The 27,360-nt window shown below is 45.4% G+C and overlaps 2 protein-coding genes across 11 annotated transcripts in view; one reads left to right on the top strand and one right to left on the bottom strand.

Annotated features, from left to right (window-relative positions):
- Window positions 1-14,223, top strand: part of NUMB (NUMB endocytic adaptor protein) — a 127,827-nt gene extending 113,604 nt beyond the window's left edge. For 4 of the 6 annotated variants that reach the window (XM_090033298.1, XM_090033294.1, XM_090033296.1 and 1 more), the window contains 6 exons: window positions 2-142; window positions 2,063-2,264; window positions 4,123-4,425; window positions 7,662-7,811; window positions 8,679-8,834; window positions 12,290-14,223. In XM_090033298.1, the coding sequence (XP_089889424.1) occupies window positions 2-142; window positions 2,063-2,264; window positions 4,123-4,425; window positions 7,662-7,811; window positions 8,679-8,834; window positions 12,290-12,987 (1,650 nt within the window). In that variant the 3' untranslated portion in view covers window positions 12,988-14,223. The remainder of the gene's footprint in view (window position 1; window positions 143-2,062; window positions 2,265-4,122; window positions 4,426-7,661; window positions 7,812-8,678; window positions 8,835-12,289) is intronic. The other 2 variants (XM_090033300.1, XM_090033299.1) reach the window with 1 other exon arrangement.
- A 1,197-nt stretch (window positions 14,224-15,420) lies between these two features.
- Window positions 15,421-27,360, bottom strand: part of PAPLN (papilin, proteoglycan like sulfated glycoprotein) — an 86,830-nt gene continuing 74,890 nt past the window's right edge. For 2 of the 5 annotated variants that reach the window (XM_090033292.1, XM_090033291.1), the window contains 8 exons: window positions 26,981-27,118; window positions 25,475-25,599; window positions 23,901-24,039; window positions 22,822-22,959; window positions 22,019-22,146; window positions 21,286-21,394; window positions 20,061-20,236; window positions 15,425-19,371 (listed from right to left, as the gene is read on the bottom strand). In XM_090033292.1, coding sequence (XP_089889418.1) covers window positions 19,202-19,371; window positions 20,061-20,236; window positions 21,286-21,394; window positions 22,019-22,146; window positions 22,822-22,959; window positions 23,901-24,039; window positions 25,475-25,599; window positions 26,981-27,118 — 1,123 coding nt within the window. In that variant the 3' untranslated portion in view covers window positions 15,425-19,201. Of the gene's footprint in view, window positions 19,372-20,060; window positions 20,237-21,285; window positions 21,395-22,018; window positions 22,147-22,821; window positions 22,960-23,900; window positions 24,040-25,474; window positions 25,600-26,980; window positions 27,119-27,360 lie in introns of those variants that run through there. The other 3 variants (XM_090033290.1, XM_090033293.1, XR_016440301.1) reach the window with 3 other exon arrangements.

Here is a 27,360-nt window from a genome sequence, read left to right as displayed (position 1 = left end):
GGATCTTATAGTTGATCAGACCATAGAAAAGGTTTCTTTCTGTGCACCGGACAGAAACTTTGACAGAGCTTTTTCATACATTTGTCGAGATGGCACCACACGACGCTGGATATGCCACTGTTTCATGGCTGTAAAAGACACGGTAAGTTTGTCAGGGTCTGCGTCTAGCTTCTGTAACTAGAAGAAGCAAGAGCTGTGCCCAGCAGATTTTAAGTCTTTTGTGATGAACTTTGAATGTACTTGCAGAATATGCTCCAAGGTGCTTTGGCTTCAGCCAGGATATTATATAATTAATGAAGTGGTTTCAAGTCAAATATATATCGCTTGCTATCCTGTCTGTGGTCGCATATTCATTTTATGGACAGAAAAGATGCTCTGCCTGGTCTATAAATGGAATGTAACCAGCTTGTATCTCTAGCACAACGGAGCTACGTGTCTAAAAATAGACAAAAGATACTGTCATCTGAAAATGTATGCAGCTAAAAACTGTGAAATAGATTCTCCAGGCCAAAAGCAGTGAATAACTAAATGTGCAGCTGGTAGCATGTGATCCTCTTGTATGCAAACACATTAAAGAAATTAATTTGACAAGAAATGGAACTAAACTGCATACATGGTAATTCCTTTTCTCCTTTTTAAATGTCAAAGGGATATGTGTAGTTTCAGCAGAGGATTGAGAAGTCTATAACCTGTGTCACTAACTTGTTGTATGTCCTTAGCCAAGCCATTTGACTTTATTGGTCTGGTTTCCTCTTCAGTAAAGTGGAGAGAAGCTTAAATACCTTCTATAAACAGTCTGAGATTCCAAGGTTGGAAAATGCTGCTGTTGGCATACAAAGTATTGAAAAAAAAATTTTGAAGTTAAAGTTCTGATAGAAACTACATACATTAATACAGGTCATACAGAGCAATTTTAGCTAGACTTGGAAGTGGCAGTACTTTTCTAAAGAGAGGTGGTAAACCTGAACTTCCAGTTTTATGATGGAACCTCTGAACTTATGATGGAGTGCAAGAATCCCTGATTTTCCTCAATGAAATAAGAGACTCGATTGCATTACTTGATTACAGTGAGTGAAGATGCTGACAGTTCTTCTGAGTAATCCTGTGTCAGAGGTACAGCTGGGTTTCTAGACTTTGACTTCTGTTTTATTTCCTTAGTGCAGTTAAAGGACAGTGGCTCTTTTGAATTCCAGACCACAGCAGTAATATTGGAGGTGCCTTTTCAGAAGGCTTGGAGGCCTTTTATATGCAATGATAATGGGTTGCTCAGTGAAATCAACTCAGCTTGTCCCTATACCAGCCAACCAAGGTCAAACCAGACTGAGGCATGAAAATCCTTAGTACTTCACTGCTTTTTGTGATAAAACTGCTTCTTGGTCTCTCATCTAAGCAGAAAGAATTAGACATGAGGCTTCCTTTTTTCACTAGAGTAGTCTTGGTCTTTAACTAGTCATGGGCTGTTTACTGGGTGACTGTAAAGTATACCAGTTAGCCTATTATGGATATTAGCTTTTGAAGGAGGTTGCCTGGAATTACAGCTGTGGACATTTACTCGGGGTTATTAGAGGTACAAACATACCTACATTTGTTCTCATTAATTACCTTTTATGTGAGTGCAGGTAACGCACAAAGAAAGGTAGGCTGGGTCTAGACCCTTTGAAAATTTTCTGTCTGTAACAATAGTAGCTCTTTAGATTTCATTGCTTATAACTGTAAAAGATCATTTCGTAGGAGTTCCTCTGAGCACAGTTGTTCCCAGAGGCGAGGGACTAGTGTTGACATGTTATTGCAATAATATCTTTGTTGTAGCTGAACTAAACAGCTTATCTGACAATCTTTCATTCCTGGGTGGCCTTCTCCAGCATTGCTGATGCATTAGTAGGCATTAGCCTTGGTACATAAGCTTCAATTTTAGACCTGGGTGCTAAAGCCAATAACAATCATTCTTTGAAGAGCCTTAATTAGATTTCTCTTTATAAAGGGCAAGTTATCACTTGGAAATGCTCGATACCTGTGTGTTTTTTTTTCCAGTTCCTTTATGATGCAATGCTATTTTGTACAGGGGGAAAGGTTGAGTCATGCCGTGGGCTGTGCATTTGCAGCATGCCTGGAGAGAAAACAGAAACGAGAGAAGGAGTGTGGAGTGACTGCTACCTTTGATGCCAGTAGAACCACATTCACAAGGGAGGGGTCATTTAGGGTCACTACAGCTACTGAACAAGCAGAACGAGAGGAAATCATGAGACAGATGCAGGATGCTAAAGGTAAAGGCACATAGGTTGCATGATTTTATGCAATGGCCAGCAAAATCCGTACTAGTGTGACTCAAAGTCTGTGCAAAGAAGAAAGGAATAATATCTTCACTGCATCCTACAGTTTTGTGGAAGGTGAGGCTAATTAGATAGTGAATTGTTTCCTGAAAATCAAAGGTAGTATCTCCTTTCCTCAGCATGGAGTACTTCCCTACAGGCCTTAGAATAACATGGAGGACTTCAAGTTGTGAATACACCTGGAGAAAGCTGTTGACACTTTTTAGGTTCATCTCTCAAGCAGTAGAAGTGACAGGCCCCAGAACAAGGGCCTTAAATGGAAATGTTATAGCAAACTTTCAAAAGTCATAATAATTCAGTATGAAGAACAAAACAAGCAGCTTATCAGGTTTTTGGTTTTTGTTTTTTTTTAAACGAGATTTAGGTTTTCTGATCCACTGCCAGAATTATTGCTGTTTGGATTTTTGGCCTTGACAGCTTTTCAGGAAAACCCCCCGATGTCATTGGCCTTTAAGAGGGTCTATTTTTTTTTTACTTGTTAGATCTTAAACATGACGTATGAATTGAGTCTACTGGTTACCATTTCTTTGTTGGATACAAAAATTGCCAAGAGCTAAAATGAGCAATCTGAAAGATTCTAGACCTGTGTATTTTAATTTCACGGGAAGATGGTTCCTACTTCCAGCCCAATTTTTATTAAATGAAAAGGCAGAAGGCCCCAACTTTAGTAGCCTTAGTGGTATAACATTTTAAGAACTAGTGTATTCCATGTAATTTTATAATGGGTATAATTTGCAGTCCAAGGGCTCCACAACAGATTTCATATTCCTACTCTATTTCAGAACATTAATCTTTGCTATTTTTGTAGCTTTCATCGTCCACCCACTTCCCATACATCAGTTTTAGAAAGGACTAAATGAAGCTTAAATGAGAGTCATTTGTGACTTGTGGGCATGAGTCACAAAGTTGACTCAGTTGAGGTGTGTGAAATCCTTTTGCAGCAAAAATATAGTAGAGCTTTTTCACTGGCCTGTTTCTGTTCCCTGAGCAGCTGCAGCTAATCGATATTTTGAGGGGAAGGAAAGCCCAGTGAATTCCTCTGAACTGCTCCTCCTGCCGAGCTCCCTAGCATAGTGTTTCTCCTTGCCAGACCATTGTTTATTGTTGTTCTGTTGATATCTTTTGAAGAAAATTAACATTTTTGAGAGTGCTGGAAACCAGTAGCCAGGCTGCCTCTCCTATGACACTAGAATGGAAGTTAGCTGGGTGGGAAGAAGTTGATTTCTCCTGTTTTAAAAAAATGATGCAGCATTCCCCTTAAACTTGATTTTTGCTGTAGCTTGGAGGATAAGCTTTCTACAGTCCCTCATGAGCTGCAGCATATTAGAATTGCTAGTGATAAAATGAAGTATACACAGAGGTTGACAAGTACGTTCCTTGCATTAAATCCAGGTTGGGTCTTGACATGTACCTCTCCATAACATTAACAGTTGTTCTGATCAACTTTTACATTTCCAATTGAGCACCAGTTTAACAGTACAGTCCTCTTCTCCCCCCTTCCCCTTTTTTTATTTTTTGAGGCTTAAACTGAAATGAATTGCCACTGGTTTTAGAAACTTAACGTGTCACTGTGTAGCAGCTGAAGAATGCATGTTTTATAAGGTTGTTGCTCCTGAAAAGTGCCTGGCCTGACTTTTTGGATTGGATGCTGTGTGTGTGCTAACAGTTGACATTGGTGAAACTCTCCTAGCTGTAGAGCTGTAATTGCAGCATTCTCTTCTGAAAAGCATAGCGGTAATGGAGGAGTGTTAACAATGGCTTTACTTTACTAAACCTTTTCTTTTTCCCACAGCTGAAGCAGAAGTGAAAACAACAGCTGCTCCTGGAGCCACACCGAGCAATACCGCCCCATCCCCGGGCTCCCCGACCTCACCTACTGCTGATAGCGCTGTGCCTCTAGATAAAGAGATGAACAATCCCCATGCTATCCCACGGAGACACGCACCTATAGAGCAGCTTGCCAGACAAGGCTCTTTCCGAGGTTTCCCTGCCCTTAGCCAGAAGATGTCTCCTTTTAAACGACAGCTGTCATTGCGAATAAATGAGCTGCCTTCAACAGTGCAAAGGAAGACAGACTTCCCTATGAAAAACTCAGGTAAAAATAAATGGTGTCCTAAAGTACTCATCCTTCAGAAGTGTGAGGGTGGGGAAACTTACTTTCACTCTCTCAACCCACTTACCTCTGGCTTTAAACAAGCACATCGCTCTGGTTTTTACTATATCGGTCCTTCCTACTCCACTTCAACCTCTTGCAAATGAAAAGTGCCGTCAGGTCAAGAAGGATGTTTTGTTACCAGGAAGGGACTAGGGTCTTTGCAATACAACAAGCATTAGTGCAAGATGAGGAGAGTTATTGTTCTCTGACTTCAGAAGGCCATTTGGAGTGCTATTGTGTAGGTGCTGATGAAACACGCAGCATTGTATCCTGAGTCATTAAATCGGTACCTAAGCATGAAGGTAAGGGCCTCTTTGGAAATGTAAAAAATCTTAATCACTTGTGAACGTTAAAGACCCTTTTCCACTTATTAGCGGAGGTGCCTCTGTCAAATTCTGCTGGAAGAAATTCTGACATGTTAGAACAGCTGTAAAACTGTAGCTTTCTCACTGAATGATCCCAAAAGAACTATAAAGTAATGATTATAAAGTGTAACAAAAAACCCAAAATCCTCTTAAATAGTTTGTCCTGCAGGGCTGTCTGCATTCTGTTCATAAGAGTGTTTCTAGAAATCTGGAGCCTTAAGTAAACTACTAAATAAAGGCAAGAGTCATGGCTTGGATTGCCATTTCATCTCATTTGTTCTATGCTGTTACTTTTATTTGGAACCATCCTGCTTTAAGGTTAACTTTTGGTTTCACATCTGTTTAAAACACCTCATAGCCATTACTTTATCACAGTCATATTAAGACTTTATTCTAATATTGTCCCATTTTCTTAGTGCCTTTGCCACTCATCATCAGGTTAAACTGGTCTCTGAGCAACATCCCAATAAAGCAGTGGCTAGGAGCGTGTTTTATTTAAGTGGTATCCAGTTGATTAGCTTACATCCAACCCTTCTGAATCTTTTCATGTATTTTGTATTTGTGACCCTGGTGTGGCTTGCATCATTTCCACATGTTGGTAAATGGTTGATAACCAAAGGTACCTTTGGAGAACAGCATATGATTAGGAAAAACAATTATTTCTGCATACTTTATCAGAAATGCCTTTTTTATCCACATTTACACAGAAGAAAGCTTACCCTGGTCTGGTCCTACAACAAAAGGGTATGTGTATCTACATGCAAGTTGAAGTAGTTTGCTTAAGAAAAACACAGTAAGCATATGTATATTTAGGGTGTGGCACAATGAATAAAAATGAGACGAGCTGGTTGGAAATTTTTGATTGAAACTTTTGCAAGAAAATGCTGGTCAGATCACCCTGTTCAAGGGATTAGATAGTTGAGCTGAAGGTTCTGTTGGGACAGGCTTTCTGAGCTACAGAGCAGAATTTCTGGTCAAACGAAGTGCCCTCAAAAACCTCCCCTCTGTTTTAGTTGTGATGTGAGAAACCAAGATTCAAAGCAACTCACTGGTTCTATAAAGAGCAAAGAAACTTCAGAAGGTCTCTCTCTGGTCTTTGTCCTGGTTAATGGGAAGGTTTGTTATATCTGTTTGAAGGGATAAGGAAACTGCTTCCCTTCCAGATCTAAGTGAGGTCCTGTAGCAAAATGGTAACGATGGCAATGTTAAATTATGCTGCATGATGTACAGTGCCACGTCAGTATAAGAACTCAAAAAGCCTGAGGCTGAATCTATTCAATCTTTGCAGGTTAGTTTAAGCTGCATAGGTTGAACCGACAAGCAAGTGAACAGACTTATTTTTTTATTCCAGAAATGCAGCCACGTGCCTGCAGGGGCCCAGGTGAGAAGCCAGAGGGCACTAAACCACACCTCCCTGCTTGGCTATGGCAGATGTCTTGAGCCAAGGCTAGCCCACCTACCCTGCCAGGCTGGGTTTGCAGGGGGAGGTACAGAGCATCCTGGGATGCCAGGGGATTGTGAGTTAACTTGAATCTGGAGGGCATCTGGGACAGAAGTTCAATAAAGCGATTTAACCTAAATCAGTTAAGTCTGATATTACATCCATTCAAGTGTATCTTAAACCAATTTGGGCCATTTTGAACGTGATTTATGTGCACTGACCTTCTGTTGTATTACCGATTTGAACTGGTTTCCAATCATTTATACTGGTTTATGTGTAATTTCTGTCCCTATCCTGTGAGTGTGTCTGTCTGTCTGTCTTTGAATGTCTTGGGCTTTTAATTTTGAATCCCAAACTCTATAAAACATGGGTTTGAATTGCCAAGAAGCAATGTCTGAGAAGTATGGGTCTTCTTTTCCATTTTTTGAGAAGGTCTGTTCCATCGACTTTCCTTTCATAGGATATATTATATGATGAGTCCCTAGAAGGCAGCTGCATATAGCTCTTCTAGAAGCCTTATTACCCACTGTGAGCTGTTGTCTTGTAGTTGTAACTTTGACCTTGTGTTAGGTACTTGAAACATGTCATTTGAATAATTAAAGCAATCTTAAACATTGTGGCCTAATGAAGAACCAGGTGCCAGATGCTTTGTTGTTTTGACACAAAAAATTATTACAGTCGAGTTGCATCTTACACGTATTTAATTTATGCAAATTCAGCTATACGCGCTTGGCTGTTGGGGCTGGCTAGGGCACGATGCGTAGTGCGACGCAACATGATGCTGCCTGCATGTGCCAGCATGGCTGGGTGGGGCAGCAGCTCGCTCACGCTCAGCTGGCTGCCCTGGCACAACGACACAGCGGAGGACGAGAGGAGCGAGGAGTGCGGCAGGAAGCGCGATTTCAGCTATACTCAATTTTTGCCTTACGCGCTGACTTCAGCATGTAACCCCCACATAAGATATGACTCCACTGTATGAAAGTTTCTTCCAAACTTACAATCGTTATGCAAGTGCTCGCCTAATCTTAGACTAGAACTTGGACAGTAGGATGCTAAACATGGACGGCTTCCACAGAAAGTGAGAGGTGCAGTGACGTGCTTCAAAACTAGAAATCAACTGTTCTTCCTGCCTGAAATAGAAAACTTGCAAAACGTGCTGGCTGTGCCTTTCCACCTCTGCTGGCAAGGGTCGATAGAGAATGGATTCGGAGAGTAGAAGACTTAATCTTGTATGCATTTCCAGATCAACAGCAGGAATATCTCTTGAGATTAAAATTGGGAACTTCTTCTCTTGAGCTACAGATGCTTGAGGGACACAGAAATAATTTTACTTAACTTTAAAGCTAATTTGTGGTTTTTTACTTTTGCAGTCCCGGAGGTGGAAGGGGAAGTGGACAGCATTAGCTCCCTGTGTTCCCAGATTACCAATGCTTTCAGCACACCTTCAGAGGATCCCTTCTCTTCAGCGCCTATGACAAAACCAGTTACAGTAGTTGCACCACAGTCTCCTGCCTTTCAAGGTTTCTGACTTTTTTTTCTTAGTTTGCTTGGATATGCTGGATGATGCTTGTATTTGTGACATTGCTTTTTAGTAGCATGCCATCATATGTCTCGGGCTCCTATGCAACCATTATGTTATCTGTATTTGGAAAACATCACCTGCTTTATTCATCTCATATGCTTATAGGGCAGTTTATTTTGCATGTTTTGTTTTAATAGTGTTTTGTTTTAACCTCAAATCCAGATGCCAGTCCCCAACACTATCTTCTGTAAAAGCAAGAGGCTTTGGCACAGCAGCTCTTAATATTCTGTGTTGTGTGCAACCTTTAGCATGGCATAACTGTTCACAAGTCCAATGCAGCAAGTCCCTGGGCCTGAGCACCAGAACCGAAAGATGTATGGAAGACTAAATGTGACATTTTGACATGAGGTGGGAGCTATGTAATAGGCTCCTCTGACCTTAGGTTCCTCCTAACAGACATGTAAAAAGAGACAATGGCATATTGTGAAGAGAGCCATGTTTGTTTAGGAAAATAAGTTTAGCTGTATTTGAATGTACAGTGAGGCTGTTCTAGCTCTGTTTTGTTGTCGCATATATTTTGCAGAGCATCAGGTCTAATCTAACTTCGGCCTGTTTGAAACAACTTTTTTCCAACTTGAGCCTACCCATAAATCTGAGGCCACCATCCAACAATCTGGCTACCCGGGTTGGTTGGTACAACTGAAATAACTCGGATTTTTTTTTGAAGAGTGACTAGCTTACACAGGCTTTGTTGTGTGTTTGTCTAAGTGTTTTGTGTTGGCAGGAGTGACAGCCCTCTAACATTCCAGTCACACGCATGCCTTGCATGAATTAACTGCACTGATGTTGTCTACTCCCATTTTAGTTAATGGCACTGCCTCTGCCTTCTCTGTGCTTGCTGCTAAACCATCTCAAGCTGCTGTAGTACCCACAGCTATGCCAGTTCGTGAAACCAATCCTTGGGCTCATGCCCCTGCTGCTCCTGCTGCTACTAATACTGGAGCTGCAGCCACAGTCTCTGGTAAGATCAGATGTAGATCCTCTGCATTGCTATAAGAACTTGAGGTCAAAGGTATGATTTGAGCTCCTGGGCCAGCTGCCGGTGTAACTTGTTGAAGCAGGTGAAGGACCATGAACAAAAGTTGGAAATTAGAAGGGGTTTTCCCAAGTGGGTTATGGGGGTTATAGATTGGGCCATGAAAACTCTCATTCCCATGTTAAAGAAAATCAGGCACTAAAATGCAAATTCTGAAGCAGAGCACAAAAAGACTTCAGTACTTTGTTTCAGTATTTTTACCCAGAGCAAGTTATTCTTTATTTAGCTCCAGTGGGAATACAAGTTTGTCTGACACTTCAGAGAAATAAATGGAGTCTGCTGGTTGGGCACGCTAGTAGTTGAGGCCTTGTCTATTCAGGCAAGTTTGGAGTATAATCTAATGTATGAATTGAATTGAACAGCTGCACTGGATGTGGACACTGGTACAGTGAAGAGTGGCATTTTCATTATAGCTTGTGCTTGTTGGGAACCAGTTAAAGCTAAACCCAAAAAAACTTGTACAGAGCAAGTGCCTCTGTGTGGTGTGGAAGGTCGCGATACTCTAATGGGAAAACTTCTTCCGTGGAAACAAGCCCAGAATTCCTGCAGTGATTGTCTTCCATGCACCCCAACTTTAATTTTGCCCCCTAAATAAGTGTGCTCACCTCTGCAACATTGCATTCAGGACTGGAAAAACCACAGATCCTGGGCTTCAGGTTCACGTTTAATAGCTCACACATGGAAGCAGTAGTAGGCTGATCTGTGGATACAGTTTCTGTGCTTAGTTCAGTCAGAGGCAGAGCTGATCAGAGGTGGTTGTCTTCTAATCCAGCAAAAAGCCCAGCAGTGTTTGAACTGTAGTTCTGCTCCTCTGCCTGGCTGGCTCCCTATTCCACCCTGGTCAGAAAGCTGGGGAGGATCTTTTGCAGGGATGAAGGAAAAGGGAGAATTAAAGATGGCAAAAAATGTAAAATTGTTGGGAGAGGAAAAATGGGGTGGATGGATAATTTGGGAGGAGAAAGGAGTTGAGAAGGATTGAGGTAGAAAAATGTATTTTTAAGAGAAATGATTTAAAAGCAGATTGTCATAGGAAAAATAAACTGAAATTTAAAGTATTGAACGTTGCAGAAAAATTAGACAGAGGTTAACAGACTGAATTACGTAGGAAAAGTATAAGGAAAGAGTGGAGAAGGAAGACCAAAAGCAAGGGACTCATAGTAAGTACAGTTTTAAAATTGTATTGACTATTGCAAATTGTTAAATTCACTTCCCTGCATGTATGCATATGTACAGGCAGCAGATAGTGTGCACGCTCCAATTCTGAATTGGAGTCTTGTGTGTGTAATGGTGATGAATGCCTTCCTGAATGCCTAGTCCCATCGCATACATCCTCCTCTAAAAAATCTTACAATACCTTACAGGGCAAGGTACAGAAGTAGTGGCCTTCCTAGAGCACCTTCTGCTAGGTGTTGGGATTGGTAACAAGTCCAGATTCAGTGACAGCAACTTACTGGTAATTCAGAGGTCCTGGCCTCTGCTGGTAATGTCAAACAGCTTGACCTGGGACAGTCCTAGTGGCAACGCATCATAGTTGGCATCTTTGCTGGCTTTCTCATCAGTACACCCAGGGATTGAATGGCTATAGAGGCATAACTGTCTTTTCACACCAACTGTGATGGCAGTTCCTTTTAGTTTGGGTTTAATGGCTAGTGGAGGGACAACTCATACAGTTACCCATTATCATGCATCTTCTCCAGAGCTTCCAGTCTTTTTACTCTTCACAAAAACTTAGAAAAAATCTGGCAAATAAGGGATACCAAAGAAGGGAAGTTGGAAGAACAGGATAAAGAGGTGGGAGGGACTGTGGAATCCTGCTAGTTCAGTCAAAAAAACAATTAAGAGGTTCTTGTGATCCTCAGACCTCACAGCTGTTCATTTTTAAGTTTGCTGGCCCAGACTGGCACATTTATAAGGTCACGAGCTCTTTTGCTCTTAACAGGGAAGTCTTAAATAATCCTTTATAAAGGCTAGAGCAGTTAGTTGTCAAGTTTACACGCACAGGTAGGAGGAGGCGCTGTGGGCACTTTGCACTAAATTTGCCCGTTTGTTGCACACATTAGGTCTCTGTTGTGAGAGGATCGCTTGGGTCTGCCACTTACCTCCTGAATGGGAACGTAAGAGGCCAATTCTTCCAAATAATGCATGTTCTGGAACTAGGGACATCGCTCCCACCCTCCACAGGCCTTCAGTTTGTCCCATAACCCATTTCTCAAGTGCCCCCTCCCAGGTTCAATGCAGCAGAGCAGCACACAAGCCACTGGGGTGTTAAAAGGGGGCTAGCAGGACTTGTGTCCTCCTCTCAAGCTTTGGATCCCCCACATCCCTGCCTGGAGGTGCTGCTGCCCCAGGGCTAGGCCTGCTCCATGCCCCTGGGCTCTGGGAGCCCCAGCGTGGGCCTTGCCCCTCTTGCCTGAACCTACAGAGTAGGTTTAGATTAGACATCCGTAAGAACTACTTCACGGTCAGGGTGGCTAGGATCTGGCACCAACTTCCAAGGGAAGTGGTGCTGGCTCCTACCCTGGGGGTCTTTAAGAGGAGGCTTGATGCCTACCTAGCTGGGATCATTTGAGCCTGGTTCTCTCCTGCCCCGGCAGGGGAAGATCTACAAGGTCCCTTCTGACCCTACTTCTGTGGCTGTTGTGTACATGAGTCGCCAGTGCGATGAAGCAATAGGCAGAGCCAACTGCACCCTGTCCTGCATCAACGGGGCATCACTAACAGGTCCGGAGAGGTCTTGCTCCCCCTCTACGCAGCGCTGGTCAGGCTGCAGCTGGAGTACTGTGTCCAGTTCTGGGCGCCGTACTTTAAAAAGGACATGGAAAACCTGGAGAGGGTCCAGAGGAGGGCCACTCGTATGGTTGAGGGCCTCCAGGGCCAGCCCTATGAGGAGAGGCTGAGGGACCTGAATCTCTTCAGTCTCCGCAAGAGGAGACTGAGGGGGGAATCTTGTGGCTGCCTACAACCTTATCAGGGGCCACCAGCAGGGACTCGGGGAAAGTCTGTTCACCAGGGCCCCCCTTGGAGTCACCAGCAACAATGGCCACAAGCTGAGGGAGGATAGGTTTAGGTTAGATATTAGGAAGAACTACTTCACGGTAAGGGTGGCCAGAGCCTGGAAGAGGCTTCCCAGAGAGGTGGTGCTCTCACCTTCCCTGGAGATCTTCAAGAGGAGACTGGGTAGGCACCTGGCTGGGGTCTTATGATCCCTGCCACCCCCAGTGCTCCTTCCTGCCCATGGCAGGGGGTCGGACTCGATGGTCTGTCTAGGTCCCTTCCCACTCAGTGATTCTATGATTCTGGAGCCCTAACTAGCATTGATTAGAGGCTGAAGACCAAGACCGGCTCAAGTTTTAATGACTTCATCACATTTCCCTTCCCAGGTACTGAATGGAGCACCACCTCAGGCTCAGCCTCGCCAAGTCTCTTCCAGGCAAACCACAGGCGCACTCCCTCAGAGGCAGACCGCTGGCTGGAAGAGGTATCCAAGACTGTCAGAGCCCAGCAACAGCAGCCAGCCCCACAGCCATTATTACAGCCCCCCCCTGTGGCTTCCCAGCCAGCCCCACCTTTTCCAGTGAACACCTTCATTGCACCTCAGCCTGTGCCAGTTGGTGTGGTACCACCAATGCAGTCAGCCTTTATACCTGCTCAGCCATATGCAGTAGCAAATGGAATGACCTATTCAGCTCCTAGTGTCCCTGTGGTTGGAATCACACCTTCCCAGATGGTAGCCAATGTTTTCGGCACTGCAAGTCATGCTCCAGTGTCCCATCCCCATCAGTCACCAAGTCTTGTCAAACAGCAGACGTTCCCTCAGTATGAAACTAACAGTGCCACTGCCAGTCCTTTCCTGAAGCATCCTGCTCAGCACAATGGCTCTGCAGCTTTCAATGGAGTTGACACTGGGAAATGGGCCACAGAGGACAAGCATTCACAGCCTCCTGCAGCTGCCCAGCAGGTGGATCCATTTGAAGCACAGTGGGCAGCACTAGAAAGCAAGTCCAAGCAGCGCACTAACCCATCTCCAACTAACCCCTTCTCAAGCGATTTACAGAAGACATTTGAGATTGAACTTTAGGCAGTCCTGTGGGTTGGGCATATTGTGTCAGGATGGAGGGAGTGCAAAGGGAGCAGAGGGGACTCTTTCTGGTCAGAACCCTCTTATAATCCCAAAGGGTCCTGACAAATGCAAATGGGTGTAAAGCAGGAGCAATCATGGACAGGAAAAAGCCCTATAGAAAATTTGTTATGCAGTTTTTAAAAAGGAATCATGAAAACAGCCTGCGTGCATTCCCTCCTGGCTGGGAATGCTGACTAGCAGAGGAAACTCAACAGACCGACAGTGGGCGTTGAATCCTGAAACCTATTTGCAAGAACATCAAGTGATCTCGCATGAAGGAAAGCAAATGATCTACCACCTCCCTGTGCTGTATGCTAGCCTTTTCCCCTGGGGGAACGAGGGAAACATTTCTGAGGGGGGGAGGGAGGGGGGAGCTGTCAACTGCTCAGCAAAAGCTGTGTTTGTGGAAACAAAGTCGAGCTTCCATTTTGAGTAACAGTCAATATTATATATATAAAGAATAAAATAAAGCCAAAATCTTTATTTTTTATGCATTTAGAATATTTTAAATAGTTCTGGAAATTAAAAGCTGTATGAGTTGTAAGTAATCTTGCCAAAGGTTAAAAGGGGTTGGATGTAAGAAATTGTACATAAGATTGATTTATCTCTGATTCTTATTGTAAGTAATATGGGGGGGGAAGGAGAGTGGGTCCCTAGCTTGTTCTTGTATCTGTTCATTGTAAGTAGCATATTGCAACAACAATCATGAGTCATGACCAATAAAGTCACTATTGTAGTTTTAAATGAGGAAAATTGAAAAGCAGTATTGTCATGGTCGGAAAACCATGGAGAAATTTTATTGTCTTTTTTTCTAATGGAATCAAACTAATTATTATATATAGTATGTATATTCTTTCATGTATTGCTGCAGTTTCCTTGTCTTAAATATCAGTTAACACTACTGTGACAACTTACTGTAACCATATCTACAACCTGGGGCCACCTGGGAACCCATTTTGTTTGGTCTGTTCTACAGATTTTAGGGTTTTCTTAACTTTTGGGTTTTTATTTTTCCAACTGTTCGTGAAACCTCGTGGTTACGGCTGCAGCTGTTCCAAGTTTCGCCGCTGGTGACTTGTGAAATCCATCTTGTTTTAACTTCTAAACTTTGGCCTTACAAGCAAATGTAAGTTATATATTTGTACTGATGATTTATAATCCGCTTTAACAGAAATAAATGTTGGTGGTAGAAGCTCTCTTAGTGCAGGTTTCGTGCTTTCCCCCTGCACAGTCCTCTTGTTTCTGCCTGTACTCACCTGAGAGTCCAGAAACCAGTTCAGTGCTTATGTAGAACAAACATAGATTCTTTTAACAACCATATTGCTTTTTCTGCATCTTGTACACAGTATTACAAATTGCTATCTAGAGCTCTCTCAGCTCATTTGTAAGTAGACCAGGCACCCATGACTCCCTTTGATTTCAGTTCAAGTGTTCTGAAAATTGGAAATAATGAACTTTTGGCTCAACCTTGCATTACTGATTTCCCTTGCATCTTTTGACAGACCTTTTTGAGCTGCTATTTTTTCTAAGTTTTTGTTTCATAAACTAGTGACTTTGCTAGCAAAGTGTGCCTGTCTAGTCCATGTTCACTGCGTAGTCCAATCACAAACAAGCCACTCCCCTTTTTGCAAAAAGCCAATCTTCTCATGAATCCAACTTGTCTATTTTGAAGAATGAGAAAAGTAGCTTAGGCCCCTTGCAGACTTTATGGGTTGGCAAATTCTGCACAGAGGTTGCCAGTTGGGTGCTGTCAGCTGGACAGGTGTAAACCTGTGAGGAGGTTTAAACTTGCCAGTAAGTGTAGAGCCAGGGATCACAATCTCGGGTCCCAAACATGCTACAGGAAGCAACTGGAATCTGATAGATCTTATTATTGGCCCTAAAAAGCCCATGTCCTTCCATGCTTGTGTGGCACAGCAAGAGGTGTGATTGCTCTGATCAGGGACTGCACCATTAAATTAACATTTGCCAGTGGCCTTAATCTGCTACAGTCATATGCTCATCTGTGGAGCACATGCTTCTGCCACTTAATAAGCCTTTGCTTTTTCTCCCTTTTTTCAAAACTGCATTTGCTCCTGTTTAGGAACAGACACAAAGGCTTTAGTTGCGCAGAGAAGTAGTCAAACCAGGCACTGCAGGTTTTTAGACTGGATGCACAACCTGAACCCTGCCCTGTGGGGGTGCTTACCTGTTCCCCGAGGATACTTGTGTAATGCCAACAGCTTCTGCAACAACTGGTGCATATAATATTAAACATGAGCTGACTTATTCCTCTCCAAATCTACCCCTTTTGAGTGAGAGAACTGGGATCTTCCTGACCACCGCCCAGAATTCTTGCTTCATCCTATCAGTACAAAGAGCAGAAAGTAATCCACAAAGTGGCTCCATTATTAAGTAATAATAACAAGTTTCAGTAAATAGAAAAAAGTAGATAGAGCTCTTTATTCAGTTTTACAGTGCTGGTTGTTCCTTAAACCAGTAAAGCATGCCCCTCCTAAATACAACAGGCTTATTTAGGGATTCATTTGAAACTTAACAGGCCAGTTGCTTTTCCTCTCCCAGAAAGATGACTAGTAACTATACAGTAAAAATGTCATGCAGCTGAGTCCAATCCATCAACATGCCAGAGTCCCTTTGCAGAAAAGCAGAGTGGAACTTACCTTCCTAATCCCTGTGATGCACAAATTGACTGAAAGCTGATTTTTTTTTTTTAAATACTATGCAGCACCATTTTTATGAGGACACTCCTCAGAACAACCTGTAGGCATGTAAGAGACCATAATTTCCTTTATGACCACTCCCAGGCTTGACAGTGAACCACTGATAAATGCTCTGAGAATTGGGTTTTTCTTTTTTTGGTCTGTGCACTCACCTTATTACTTTCATCCTTCCCATTGCTTAATTTGCTGAGACTGCAATGTAGGGTAGTCTTACTAGTTGAGCCAGATCCCACCCAATGCTTCCATATCAACTAAGCCAGTGGGGCTCAACCTTTTTGCCAAGTAGATTGGATGGGCAGTGCCCAGCCCATCCATGGGCAAGATCTGGCTGATGGGCTTAATTTGGTGCCCAGGCCAGCCTGGTAGAGCCCCATTCAGCTGTGCAGATGGGTACAAGGGCCAGCCCTCCCCAGTCCAGGTGTGTGTGGGGGGGGGGGGAGGGATGAGGACATGGCCCAACCCTAATCCAGCTGTGTGGAGGGAAGGAGGTATGGCCTGACATGATTCAGCTGTGCAGGACAAAGGGGGCCTGGCCCAGCCCTCATCTCATTCTGTGGGGGTGGGGGGGGCTATTAATGGTCACTGCACTCCTGCTGCTAAATTTCCTGACCTGTGGGGAGCCCCATGGGTCAAATGAGTACCCTTAAACTAAGCTAGTCTCTTATAATAAAAGGAGGAAAGGAAACCGATTTCACATAACTGGTCCAAAGCAAACCCATCGTTTTCTCCTCTGGAGTTTTATAAATCTATCGTCTAATAATTTTGCTCTGCTGAGCATCAGTGAGGCTGGCTGTAATTCCTTACATCTTTCTTTTTCTTATGCTCTTATTCTCTAGGACCCCTCCTGTCATCTTATGAGTTCTCACATATAATCACTAAAGCATCAGAACTTGCTTCAGGTAGTTGTAAGTATGCTGTGGCAGTGATACACTACCCTCACTGACTCAGGGGCTATGAGAGCAGTCAGTGCTAACCACAGCCACAATATCATGTGTCCCCAGCATAATTACAGCAAATGTGTTCCAGTTGAAAAGAAAAAACCCTCAGTGTATTATGCTGGCATATTTCCAGCACTATAGTACTAATAGTCAGCTGTATAGATGCACTTTTTTGCAATGCAATCCATACATTTGTTTAAAAAAAACAACACACATTGCAATAGTTTCTGGAAGGGAAGAGGCTGAGAGGGATAAATTGAAGAGCTACTTCTGGTGGGGAACCTGCAGGCTGAGCATATCTAGGTAAGTGCCACCAGCAGTCTGCAGGTTAGCAGGGCCAAACTCTTTTCTATATAGTCTGGCATTCTGCTAACCAGATCACCATATCTGGCTTACCCTTCTTACATAGCTCTGTGATGAGTGCTGCTTAGGGTATTGAAGTGGAGTACAAATTGGTAGTAAAACCCTACCATCCCAATGAAAGCTTGGGCTTGCTTTTTGTTTGTTTGTCTGGGGAGCAGGCCAGTCCTGAATAGCTTCTATTTGAGCCAGCCCCAGTTTCATCCGACTGCTCCCCACTTTGTGTCCCATGTCTAACACTTTTGCTCTTCCCTTATCAATCCAGCCTCCTTAAGGTCGTCTCAGGTTTAGCTAAAAATAAAAATGTTGGCAATGTATGTAAGGACAAATGCATCCATCCCCTCCTTTAAACCAGTTTCTTAGTCTTGGCTTGTGCTCCTAGTTCCCTTGTGAAAAATCAATTGATTTGGTCACATTTTCCCTTCTGAATGAAAATGAAAAAAAAAAAAAGCCTTCTCTGCCCCAGCCATCTGTAACTAAGCCTGAATTATTAGGTTAGTAATGCTAGTTTAGACTGCAGTCTGTGCCCAGGACTCATCATTCACATAGGATTTGCTTCAACTGATATTAATAAGTAGCAAACCAAAACCTAGTTTTATGCTAGCAAGCCTGGGCTTTAGCAGCCCAAATACTATGGCATCCCAGAGCATTGGAGAGTGAAGAGAAGAGAGAAGAAAAAAAAAAAGCAGCGCATCATAGCCCAGCAATGCAGGATCCCTACTTCTATAACACACCTCCAAGTCAAAATAACAGTTGTGTTGAAAATTGCTGCACTAGAAGTTATTTCTGCAAGTAGAAAGAGCGCAGTATATGCTGTGAAGCTTAGGAGGCTACTGTTCAGTTTGGGAATGTTAAGTCAAGTCAAGTCATCCATGGACCTCTCTGCTTAAGCAAGTCCCTGCATTACATCATCCCCATATTAACACCCATGATGGTGTTTCATCCAGAACCCGGGGTATACAAGAAATGTCATAGAACGACAAATGCTGCTCAGATGTATTTACTCTAGCTGCACTTCCGCATTTGTTGCTTTTTTATACTGCGCTGACAGACTGACTCTCCTGCTCAGGCCATGTGGAGAGAGAGTTTTTCCTAAAAGTTAATAGATGGTAAAGCAGGTCAGCTGTTGGCTGGGAGTGCACCAAGTTGCTGGGGACTCAGTAAATAGTTAGTCTTTTCTCCAAGCCTAGTGCCAGCACTGCGCTGCTGCCGCTGTCATCTGTGACTGAAACCCTGCTCTTGTATCTCAATCTTTAAAAAGCTGATGGGCCTTTTCAGAAGCATGGAAGCATTTAAGAGCTTGGGACCTGCTCAGAGTTCAGGACAACAGTTTCAGTTTTATCCACCTGAAGCTCTCTGACAGTGAGAGGCAGAGACCATGTTCTTCACTTTCTGTCCCACACTCTGGGGTTGCTCTTAGGGTTGCTCTGTGCTGTTAAAGCAGTAGCTGTATTTCACTCCAAAGTTTGCCATATTTTGGTGGCAGTCAGAATGATCCTGAGTACAGCTTTGTCTATTTAAGAAGCATAATGTTATGACAAAAAAAGCTGTAGGACACTATTATCCCAGCCCTAAGGAAGCATTCAGAACCTCATGGGATGAGTACACCCAAGTTTACAGGCAATATGCTCTTTTTCCTTGTGCAAAGTACAGTCTGGCTTTCAGATGGGAAATACTCCATAGGCCTGTATGTATGTATGCCTTGCTTATCTGGTGTGCTAGCCGCATGATTCTGGACTTCCTTCAAAGGGCTTGCAGGCTGTGGTTCTAGGAGAGGGTTCTCTTAAAGGGTTTCTCTCTCTCTTTCATGTTGCCTATTAGGCTTCTCTGAAGTAACAGGGTTCATGTGGTCTTCGGGTTTCTTTCACTTAGGATAGTCAGCAGCTGTTCTCAGATGAGGGAGACAGGTGTACTACACAGTAAAGCACATGGGAAAACAAGGAGTTTGGAGCATAATTAGGAAGGTATGCATTCTGCTACCTTTGTACAGTTACACCCAATACAGTTCATGAAGTCAGTAAAACAGCCTACTTGAGTAATGAACACTGCTGAGCCATAATGCTGTGGGGTATGAGGAGTTAAAGGGTGAATTCTCTCTTCCATCCCTGTTCCTGTTCAGCTAACCACCACTTGGAGTCAGCTGGTAAGGGCATCTCAACCCTGGTGCTGAGACAGGCTGCCTTGGTACTGAGAGCAGCTGGCACAGCAGAAGCTGGAGTAATACTCATTACTGCAGAGCTGGGCCTGTAGGATCAGGCCACAGTTGGCGAGGTGTGGCTGGTCAACACACTCTCTGCTCAGGTCCACAACATGATTCACGGTGCCTGTGGCAAAGCAAAAGGCAAGAGGAGGATGATATGTTCAGTGTGGAACTGGATTAAATGGGTGTTAGACTGCCTGGATTCTCACCTCCATCCACTGTCTGGCTGACATGCATTTATATTTGTAATCCTCAGCAGCTAGTCTGCCAGGGACTGTGCACAGTATCCTCTTGCCCTCAGCCCAGGGGGAAGGGAATGATCCTGACCCCCAGCCCTGCTAGCAGCTTCAGAAGCTGCATTTTTAAACAAACCCTCTCCAGCTTCCAGAATGTTTCTGCTTAAAAGCCTAGAGCAGCTTGATGGGTTTTCCAAGCTCCTGCAAGGAGCACTTGGCACTCTCAGACAAACCCTTGGGTGCGCTCATGCCTGGATATGGGTTTCGAAGCCTAACTATTGCTCAACCTTGACCAGTGTTTGCCTCAGTGAGTTAGGCTCTGGGCTTCTGTGGTCCAGTCTTCTGTGCCACTGTCAGTACTGCACACTGGGTGCAGGACCTCACACCTGAGGCAGACAGACAAGCAAAGCCTGAAACTAAACAGCTTACACCTAATGTACTCAAACACTAGCTTTATTTGTGCCTGGAAATAAAATTACAGTCAGGCCCAGAAACAGAATGACAGTGCTGCAGCATCAGACAAGCAGGCAGACCCAGTGACAATCTGAAGGGGGTGGGGAGGGTAGGTCATACTCACCTTCAGGCCTGCTCCTGACCACTTTTACCTCTGTGCTGGCACTAACTGAGTTGCTTCCACGGTAGGCACTGCAGGTGTAGGATCCCTCATCTCCTGCCTGGGCATTGTTGATAATGAGGGATCCGTCTTGGGATAGGTAGATATGGTGGCCATCTGCTCGCACTGGCACACCGTTCCTGCCATGAAAAACACAAGTGTCCGTTACCACATTAAGTGCTGAAGGGTCAGAGCTCTCTTTGCCATTTGAGAATGAGGCCTCATTTTCAGGGGGTGGGGAATCCCCCCCCGGCTCTTCTTTTAAAAGCCCAAGACAGTAAGCAAAGGGAGTGAATTTGACTACCAAAAATACAGCCCCAACAGACAGGACTGAGTTTAAGTCTAAGCCACCCAGGCTTTAGTCCTGGGAACACCAAGCTGTGGGCTCTGTGTAAAAGCATGTGTATCGCATGCAGTTGAGACTGTGAGAAGAAGGGCGTTCCTCTCAGTTCCACCAAAGCCCTGGGTTGGCAGCAAGTGCTAGACAGCAGTGATCAGCTAGGCTGACCTCCTGCTCTCTTTAAAGTGCCATTTTTAATTCCTCCTAGAAAGCCCCTTAGAAAACACCCCTGTTTTGTTTCTCACACTGGAAATTTGTGTACAGAGCTATTCTCTTGGAACATCCTTTACAAACCTAAGGAACTAGCAGAGTTATCAACTCACAGCAACCAAATAATTGAAATATGATTTAATGAAAAGGGTTTTAGGCAGACTATTTGACCCCTAGTTTGTTTTTTATAATTCAAAATGTGCACCACACATGGAACACATCTTTGTTTAAAGATATAGTGCAGCCACCTCCCCTCAGTGAAAGACCCAAACCGTTACTAACCTGTTCCTCTCCAGCAAAGAATCCAGCCAAATAAAACTCCCATTTTCAAGCAAAGAGAGACCCACACACCCACCATGAATGTGCACACACACACACACACACACACCTACACACACTGTTTTTAGGATTTCTTTAAGAGAAAGAATAGTCACTTAAGAGGCTTAATTGAGAAGGGCTGGGAGATGCTGTCCAGGATCATGATGATGCTAAAGGAGGGCTTGCGCTTTTGTTCTTTACAATACAGGATGCCCAGACAGGTGAGACTTAGCAGGTTCCATACCAGGGCCAGAGAAGGGAATAAAATGCAATTCGGGGGGGGGGAAGGGAGATGCTGTGAAAGAGGGCAGTCCTGCTCACCTTGACCACCTCACCGTCGCTTTGTTGCCTGTCACAGTGCAGTGGAGATGGGTGTCCTCCCCTTCAGTCACAGTGATGCTTGGTAGAAGGCCGGTGATCCTCAGCTCTCCTAGCCAGAGAGAGATAATCAAGAAGATGCTCTTGTTGTATGTAACTCTGGTGGCAAAGCCCCACTTCACAAGAAAAGACCCCCAGTGTGCTCTACATGCCCTCACAAACACCACTGCAGACAGTTAAGCCCTCTCACAGTTTTGTTCCTTCTGTGAGGTCCAAATATATCACATAGATGAGAAAAGGAACCTCTTTGGTCTCTTTCCCTACACCTGTGAGGGAAGCTTGTCCATAATGCAATAACCTGTACATGAGGTCCTGTGGTGCAGCTATTAAGCCTACTGTCACCCCCTCTTCCCAGAGCCCTGGCTTAGCATAATTGTACATGGCAACCAGACCTATCTGAGTTACAAAAAGACTTTGCACCCACTGGAGAAGCAACTGACATGGCAACCCCGTGCTCCTGTCTGTAACCTGCATGTGGGGCGACTGTGATATTCCCTGCTCTCCACTGCCCAGGGAGAAAACAGGCCAGTTTCACAAGCAGAAAGGGAAACTGCACACTTCCCTACTCTCTTTAATATTCTAATGCTATAAAATGATCTCCCGAGGTCCCTTCCAGCCCTAATGTCTATGAAGTCTACGAAATCTATGAAAATAATGTTCTCTCTCCTTTCGGTACCTATGGGACGGAGCTGGACCCGGCGCTGGTCCTGGTCACGCCCATTCGAAGCAATGCAGGTGAAGAAGCCGGCATCTGTGGCACTAACCCGACTGATCACCAGGGCACCATCTGCCTGCTGTCTGTGCCTGGAAACCAAAGCCAGAAAGCCCCTGAGTTCTGGGAAGGGACAGGTACCATGTGGCTGTGGGGAGAGTAGCAGGACTGCAGTGGAGTGTAGCTTCTCTAGTAACAAGCTGTGGCCAACTCTCAGCAGCAGGCCAGAGAGTTTGAACAGGGTTGTGACTCCCATTAGCATTCATGAGAACTGTGCCATCATATCCCATGTACAAATACACACCACTGCTGAGACAGGTTTTTGGGAAACTCTCTCTGCCTAGGCATATCCCCCAGGGTAGCCCCGAGTGTCACTCCCAGTGTCTCTTCTACACAGCTGGGAAATGTCCAACCCCCAACCCACTTTCTGTGAACCATCCACAGACTGCTCTTTGCTGACGTGCTTGCCGCGTGTCTTTGTTCCGTGAATCTTGCACGTGAACAAATTTCAGCTTCAGAACCACTCACAAACGGTGTCCTTGAGGCTCCAATGCTCAGGGTCTAAGTTGTATGTGTGAGTGGGGGGGTGGGGGCTCACCTATGTACCTCAATACCAATCCCCAGTAGGCTGGACTAACCATGGCAAACTAGTGCAAGTCCCAACCACTTGGTTTTTAGGGCCTTGGTTCTCTCAGGAAGAGGGTGGAGGTGCATGGCCTCACCAGCACCCCAATGCCAGCATACTCAAGAGCTGCCTGTGAACTCACCTAGAAGAGGAGAGAGGCTGCCCATCCTTCTGCCACTGGATGGTTAAAGCAGGGGAGGCTTCTACTCGGCAGGGCAATCTGACTCTCTCCCCAATGTTGGCATCCACCACTGAGGGTTCCTCCTCAGCCATTATTAATCTGCAATACAGACATGGAGAGATTCAGTGACTTCTTAGCTCAACCAACATCAGCCTTGTTTTTTTCCCCCTGGAGAGGGAGAAGGGGACCTCTGCATTTCCCTCAGAGCCCCAATATACAACCCTCCTTCCCATCAGGAAATAACAAGCAAAAACACACTTGGGCCAGCATAGACCCTGGTCATCTGCTTTCCTTTAAAGTAAGGAGGGGCAAAGGTCAGTCCATGGTGGACTCCATTTCCAGCAGCTGCTGCAATCATTGCTGCAGCTGGTTTCCATGGAGATGCCAGGAGTGGTGGAGCCATGACAGCGTGGGGCCAGGGTTTCCATAGAGACTGACCCCAGCAGCACTGGCAAGGGCTAAGACCTTGTGGCGGTGGCAGTGTGGTCCACAGCCAGGGCAGAGCTGCGATCTGGGTAGGGGCATGTAGGCAGCAGATCACACTCTACCGCAACTCCAGACCATGCTGTCACCACCACGAGGTCCTGACCCTGGCCCTGGGCCTGGAGCAGTTCCCAGCCTAGCCACACATCCTGCCAGGGCTGCTGGGGCCAGTCACCATGGAAACCCTAGCCCTAGCCCCTGCTGTATGGCCCTGCTGCTTCTGGGGTCTCCATGGCAACCAGCCACAGCAACACCGGCAAGGGCTGCTGGGAAATGGAGTCTGGCCACCAGTTAGATCTGCCATTTTGTCCACACCTGCTTTAAGCCCTGCTCCTCTACAGGTGGTCACTGTGTCCCTCCCAGCACAGCAGGAGCATGCTGCTCCATGGGGTGATGACAGTCTGCCATACCCACAACAGTGTAGCTGGAATCTACACTTACCCCCACTTCCATGCACCCAACTCTCCTCACTGCCCTGAGAGCATGCAGAGAACAAGCAGCTGCCTGGCTCCCACCCCCCAGTCACTCCCACAATGCACACCTGCTGCTGGCCTTACCTATACGAGGGTTGTTGATAAACTGAGGAACTGGGTACACGCACAGTTTTAACTTCCCTGGAGAGGTCTCTGTGTGGATGAGTCTCCTCAGAAGGATGCTGACCTCTCCTGCTCTCTGCCAGAGCAGATCCATGGCCCTCTATTCAAAACACAATGCTGCATGTGAATGAAGTTGTCCTTTGAGCCATGACCTCTTGTGTGGGGTTTGCTTACTGTTAAGGCAGCTGCTGAACTGGAAACAAGACCTTTTAACCATCTATTTCCTGGCAGATGAGTGCTCTGTGTGTGTGGTGCCTGTGAATGGGAGCTGCAGATATGAGGCTAGGAGATATTGGATTCCTTTCTTTCTTTCCAGTGTCTGCACAGCAGCTCCCCTTGGGCCATAAAACCCTTTGCTGTCTCTGCCATTGCAGAGAAAGAAAGGCAGAGAGGAGCTTAACACTTCCTGGAAGGTAGAGACAGAAGCTCACATTGCACGTGCCTAATGGGGGTGTCTTCCCATTTTTTCCCTACAGGGTTAGACATCTCTTTACACAGTGCACGTGTTTTTAAATGACAGAAAATAGCTTATACCCCAAATGCATAATTCTAGGTAAAAGCCCAAATCTGTCTCAGTCGTCAAGAGACACAGTAGGTCAGTCTGTCATAGAATCACAGAGAAGTCGGGCTCTGGAGATTGTCTAGTCCATCCCCCTGCCTGAGGCAGGATCATTCCTATCCAAACCATCCCATACAATCCATAATCCAACCTCTTAGAAAAACCAGGCAACCCTGACACAAGACAAGACTTAACACCCTAAACTGTCACAGGTAAAGCAGGGGGACCACAGCAGCCAATGTCCTGCTTCTATAAAAGCTGGTTAATATACACTCAAGAGATCCCAAGTAGAGAGCCATGCCTGCTGCTACAGAGGAAGGCAAACCTCCCCTCCCCCCCACCCCCATAATCCATACCAATCTGACAACAGGGTAAAATTCCTTCCTGACCCCAAATAAGGCAATTGGTTTGAAGGGTCTTGGGACCCTTTGCCCCATTAATATATGACAAGCTCTGGGCTGAGAGTAGGACAGACGGCTGTGCCAAGTGATTCCAGACCAGAATGCACCCCTCTTGGCCTCTTTAAGGCATTAGGAGAGAGGAGACTTCACTCAAAAGAGACAGTGTACTGAGAAAGCTCCATGCCGGGGCTGCAACCAGCATTTGACGACTCACAGCTCCAGTTATGAATGGCACTGCAGCAGAGGGAGAGCTCGTTCCTGGCATTCAAGCCAACTCTTGGCTTGAGGCTGTGCTGAGGGAACTCAGATTGGCCTAGTTATGAGTAAAGACTTGGCAGGCATTTGTGGAGGAAACATGCTGTTGGGTTATGACTGGCTCTCAGGAGAACACTGCTGTGGAAGGAGGTAACGCTGCTGGCACAATGACCAGCATTTCTTTGGCAAGGCACCACAATGGAGGAAGTTTCATTACAAATTTCTCTCTGCAATTGCCTTTAATTGTTCCTGCTCGGGAGGACTCTTAAAAAGGGACAGATAATTACAGCTCTGGCTTCAAACGGAAGATTGTGCGTCACCTTTGATCCTTAGCCGAATCTCTCGTCTCTCCATCCGCCCATTAGAAATGATGCACGTGTAAGTCCCGGCATCCTCAGGCCTGACCTGGCTGACCACCAAGGAACTGTCAGACTGGTAGGTGTGCCTGCAGATGGGACACCAGCATGGTTATGTATCATAGCTTGGCTCAGCGTGCCAACTCCCCAGAGATGTTCTGTTTGGCCAAGAAGCCTTTTGTGCTGATGTCACAGCTGCCATCCAGTTGCCAGACTGGGCCCTCCTTGCTGGAGTAAGAAAAATCCCTACACCACTGAAGGGCACAAAGGAGAGGAGACAGAGGCAGCCTTGAGATGGGAAACAAAGGGAATAAAGGAGAAACAGCAACTGCTTCCTCCCCTGAAGTGGTTAGACACCCTCACACTAGTGGCTCTCTAGCCACTTACCAGTGTAAAAGCAGTACCAGGCGCAGTTCAGGACTCCGGGCCTGACTTGAGATTTTACAAGAGAAAGTGGCTGGTGGGCAGCAAGCTGCAGCAGTAGGAGACTTCCCAGCACCCCCTGGAAAACTGGGCTTTAAGAAGGTGTTTTAGAGGTTCAGTTTTAAACTGAATGAGCAATAAATAACAGCAATAAGCAGTCTGAGTTCCACAGCACTTGGCTATCAATGCACATGTGCAGTGCCTCAGCCTGCCTTCTCTGCCAGTAAACAGGATTTGACACACATACACACACACTGGGCACATCTACATGGCAAACTCACCAAGCCCAGCAGCACCTTCAGCCACACCATGCTGATCATAAATCCTAGGCAAGTAGGGCTGGAAGGGACCTCACAAAGTTATCTAGTCAGTCCTCTGTTCCAAGCAGGATCAACCCTGACTAAACCAACCCAGCCAAGTGCCTGCTCAACCTGCTCTTGAAAGCAAGAATAGAGATTCCACAGCTTCTCTAGGCACCTGTTCCAATGCTTGACCACCCTCATAGTCAGAAAGCTCCTCCTAATTTCTAACCTGAATTCCCTCTGCTGCAGCTCGAGTCCAGTGCTCCTAGTCCTGTCCCCTACAGCCTGTGCTCTCCAGATCTATGCAGGCCACATCCAGAATTTGTGTAGCACTGCATGAATGTAGCTGACAGCGCCAGTTTGCCTGCCTCCATCCTAATGAATCTGCCTGCATGTACATGGCTATTCTGCATCCAGGTCATGGGGCAGCCTGCACTAGGCAGCACTGTACAGCTGAGGGAGCCAGTAAGTTGGTGACAGAAACATGACTGTAGTGTTCGGTCCTACAGATGCTGTTTGTGAAGCAATAACCCATCCTAGCTGAGAATAATAAACACATGGCTTCACTGCCCCACCTAGAACAGCTGGTTCAAGCAAAAGGGAGTCATTTAAGGGAAGCTCTATTTCCTAATTGGCTCCATTTGTCTCAAACCCATTTTTTTAAAGTTATTTAAAGAAAAAGAGCATGTGGGGGAAGGGGCAAGGGACTGCAGCTCTGCCATGGGACCAAGAGGCACAGGCTTACCTTGCAGATGATACTGGCCGCCCATCCTTCTGCCACTCAGCTCTGGAGAAGTAAGAAGTGCCTGTCTTGCAAAGAAGCCGAATATTTTGTCCCACAGATGCCTCCACTAGGGAAGACTCAGCTCCCTCCAGGATGACCCTGAAAGAGAGAGACATTTCACTACCTATGACTCCCTGTGTCCCTAGCTCTTACCCTTTCTCTGCTGTCTCTATGGTGAGTCTAGCAGGCAAGATGGGAGTCACACTTCTACAGGCTACATTAGAACCCACTGATCTATGTGGCTCTGTTATGGCACTAGACCCAAGTGCCCATGCCCCGCAGATTATGGCTGCAACTTTTCTGTAGAGAAAAGGCCAACCTTGACCAACTGAGTGCTGCAT

Source organism: Crocodylus siamensis, chromosome 2 (genome assembly GCF_052110815.1).
Source record: "Crocodylus siamensis isolate JL-2025a chromosome 2, ASM5211081v1, whole genome shotgun sequence".
NCBI classification, from domain to species: Eukaryota; Metazoa; Chordata; order Crocodylia; family Crocodylidae; genus Crocodylus; species Crocodylus siamensis.
This window is presented reverse-complemented; position numbering and strand designations above follow the sequence as displayed.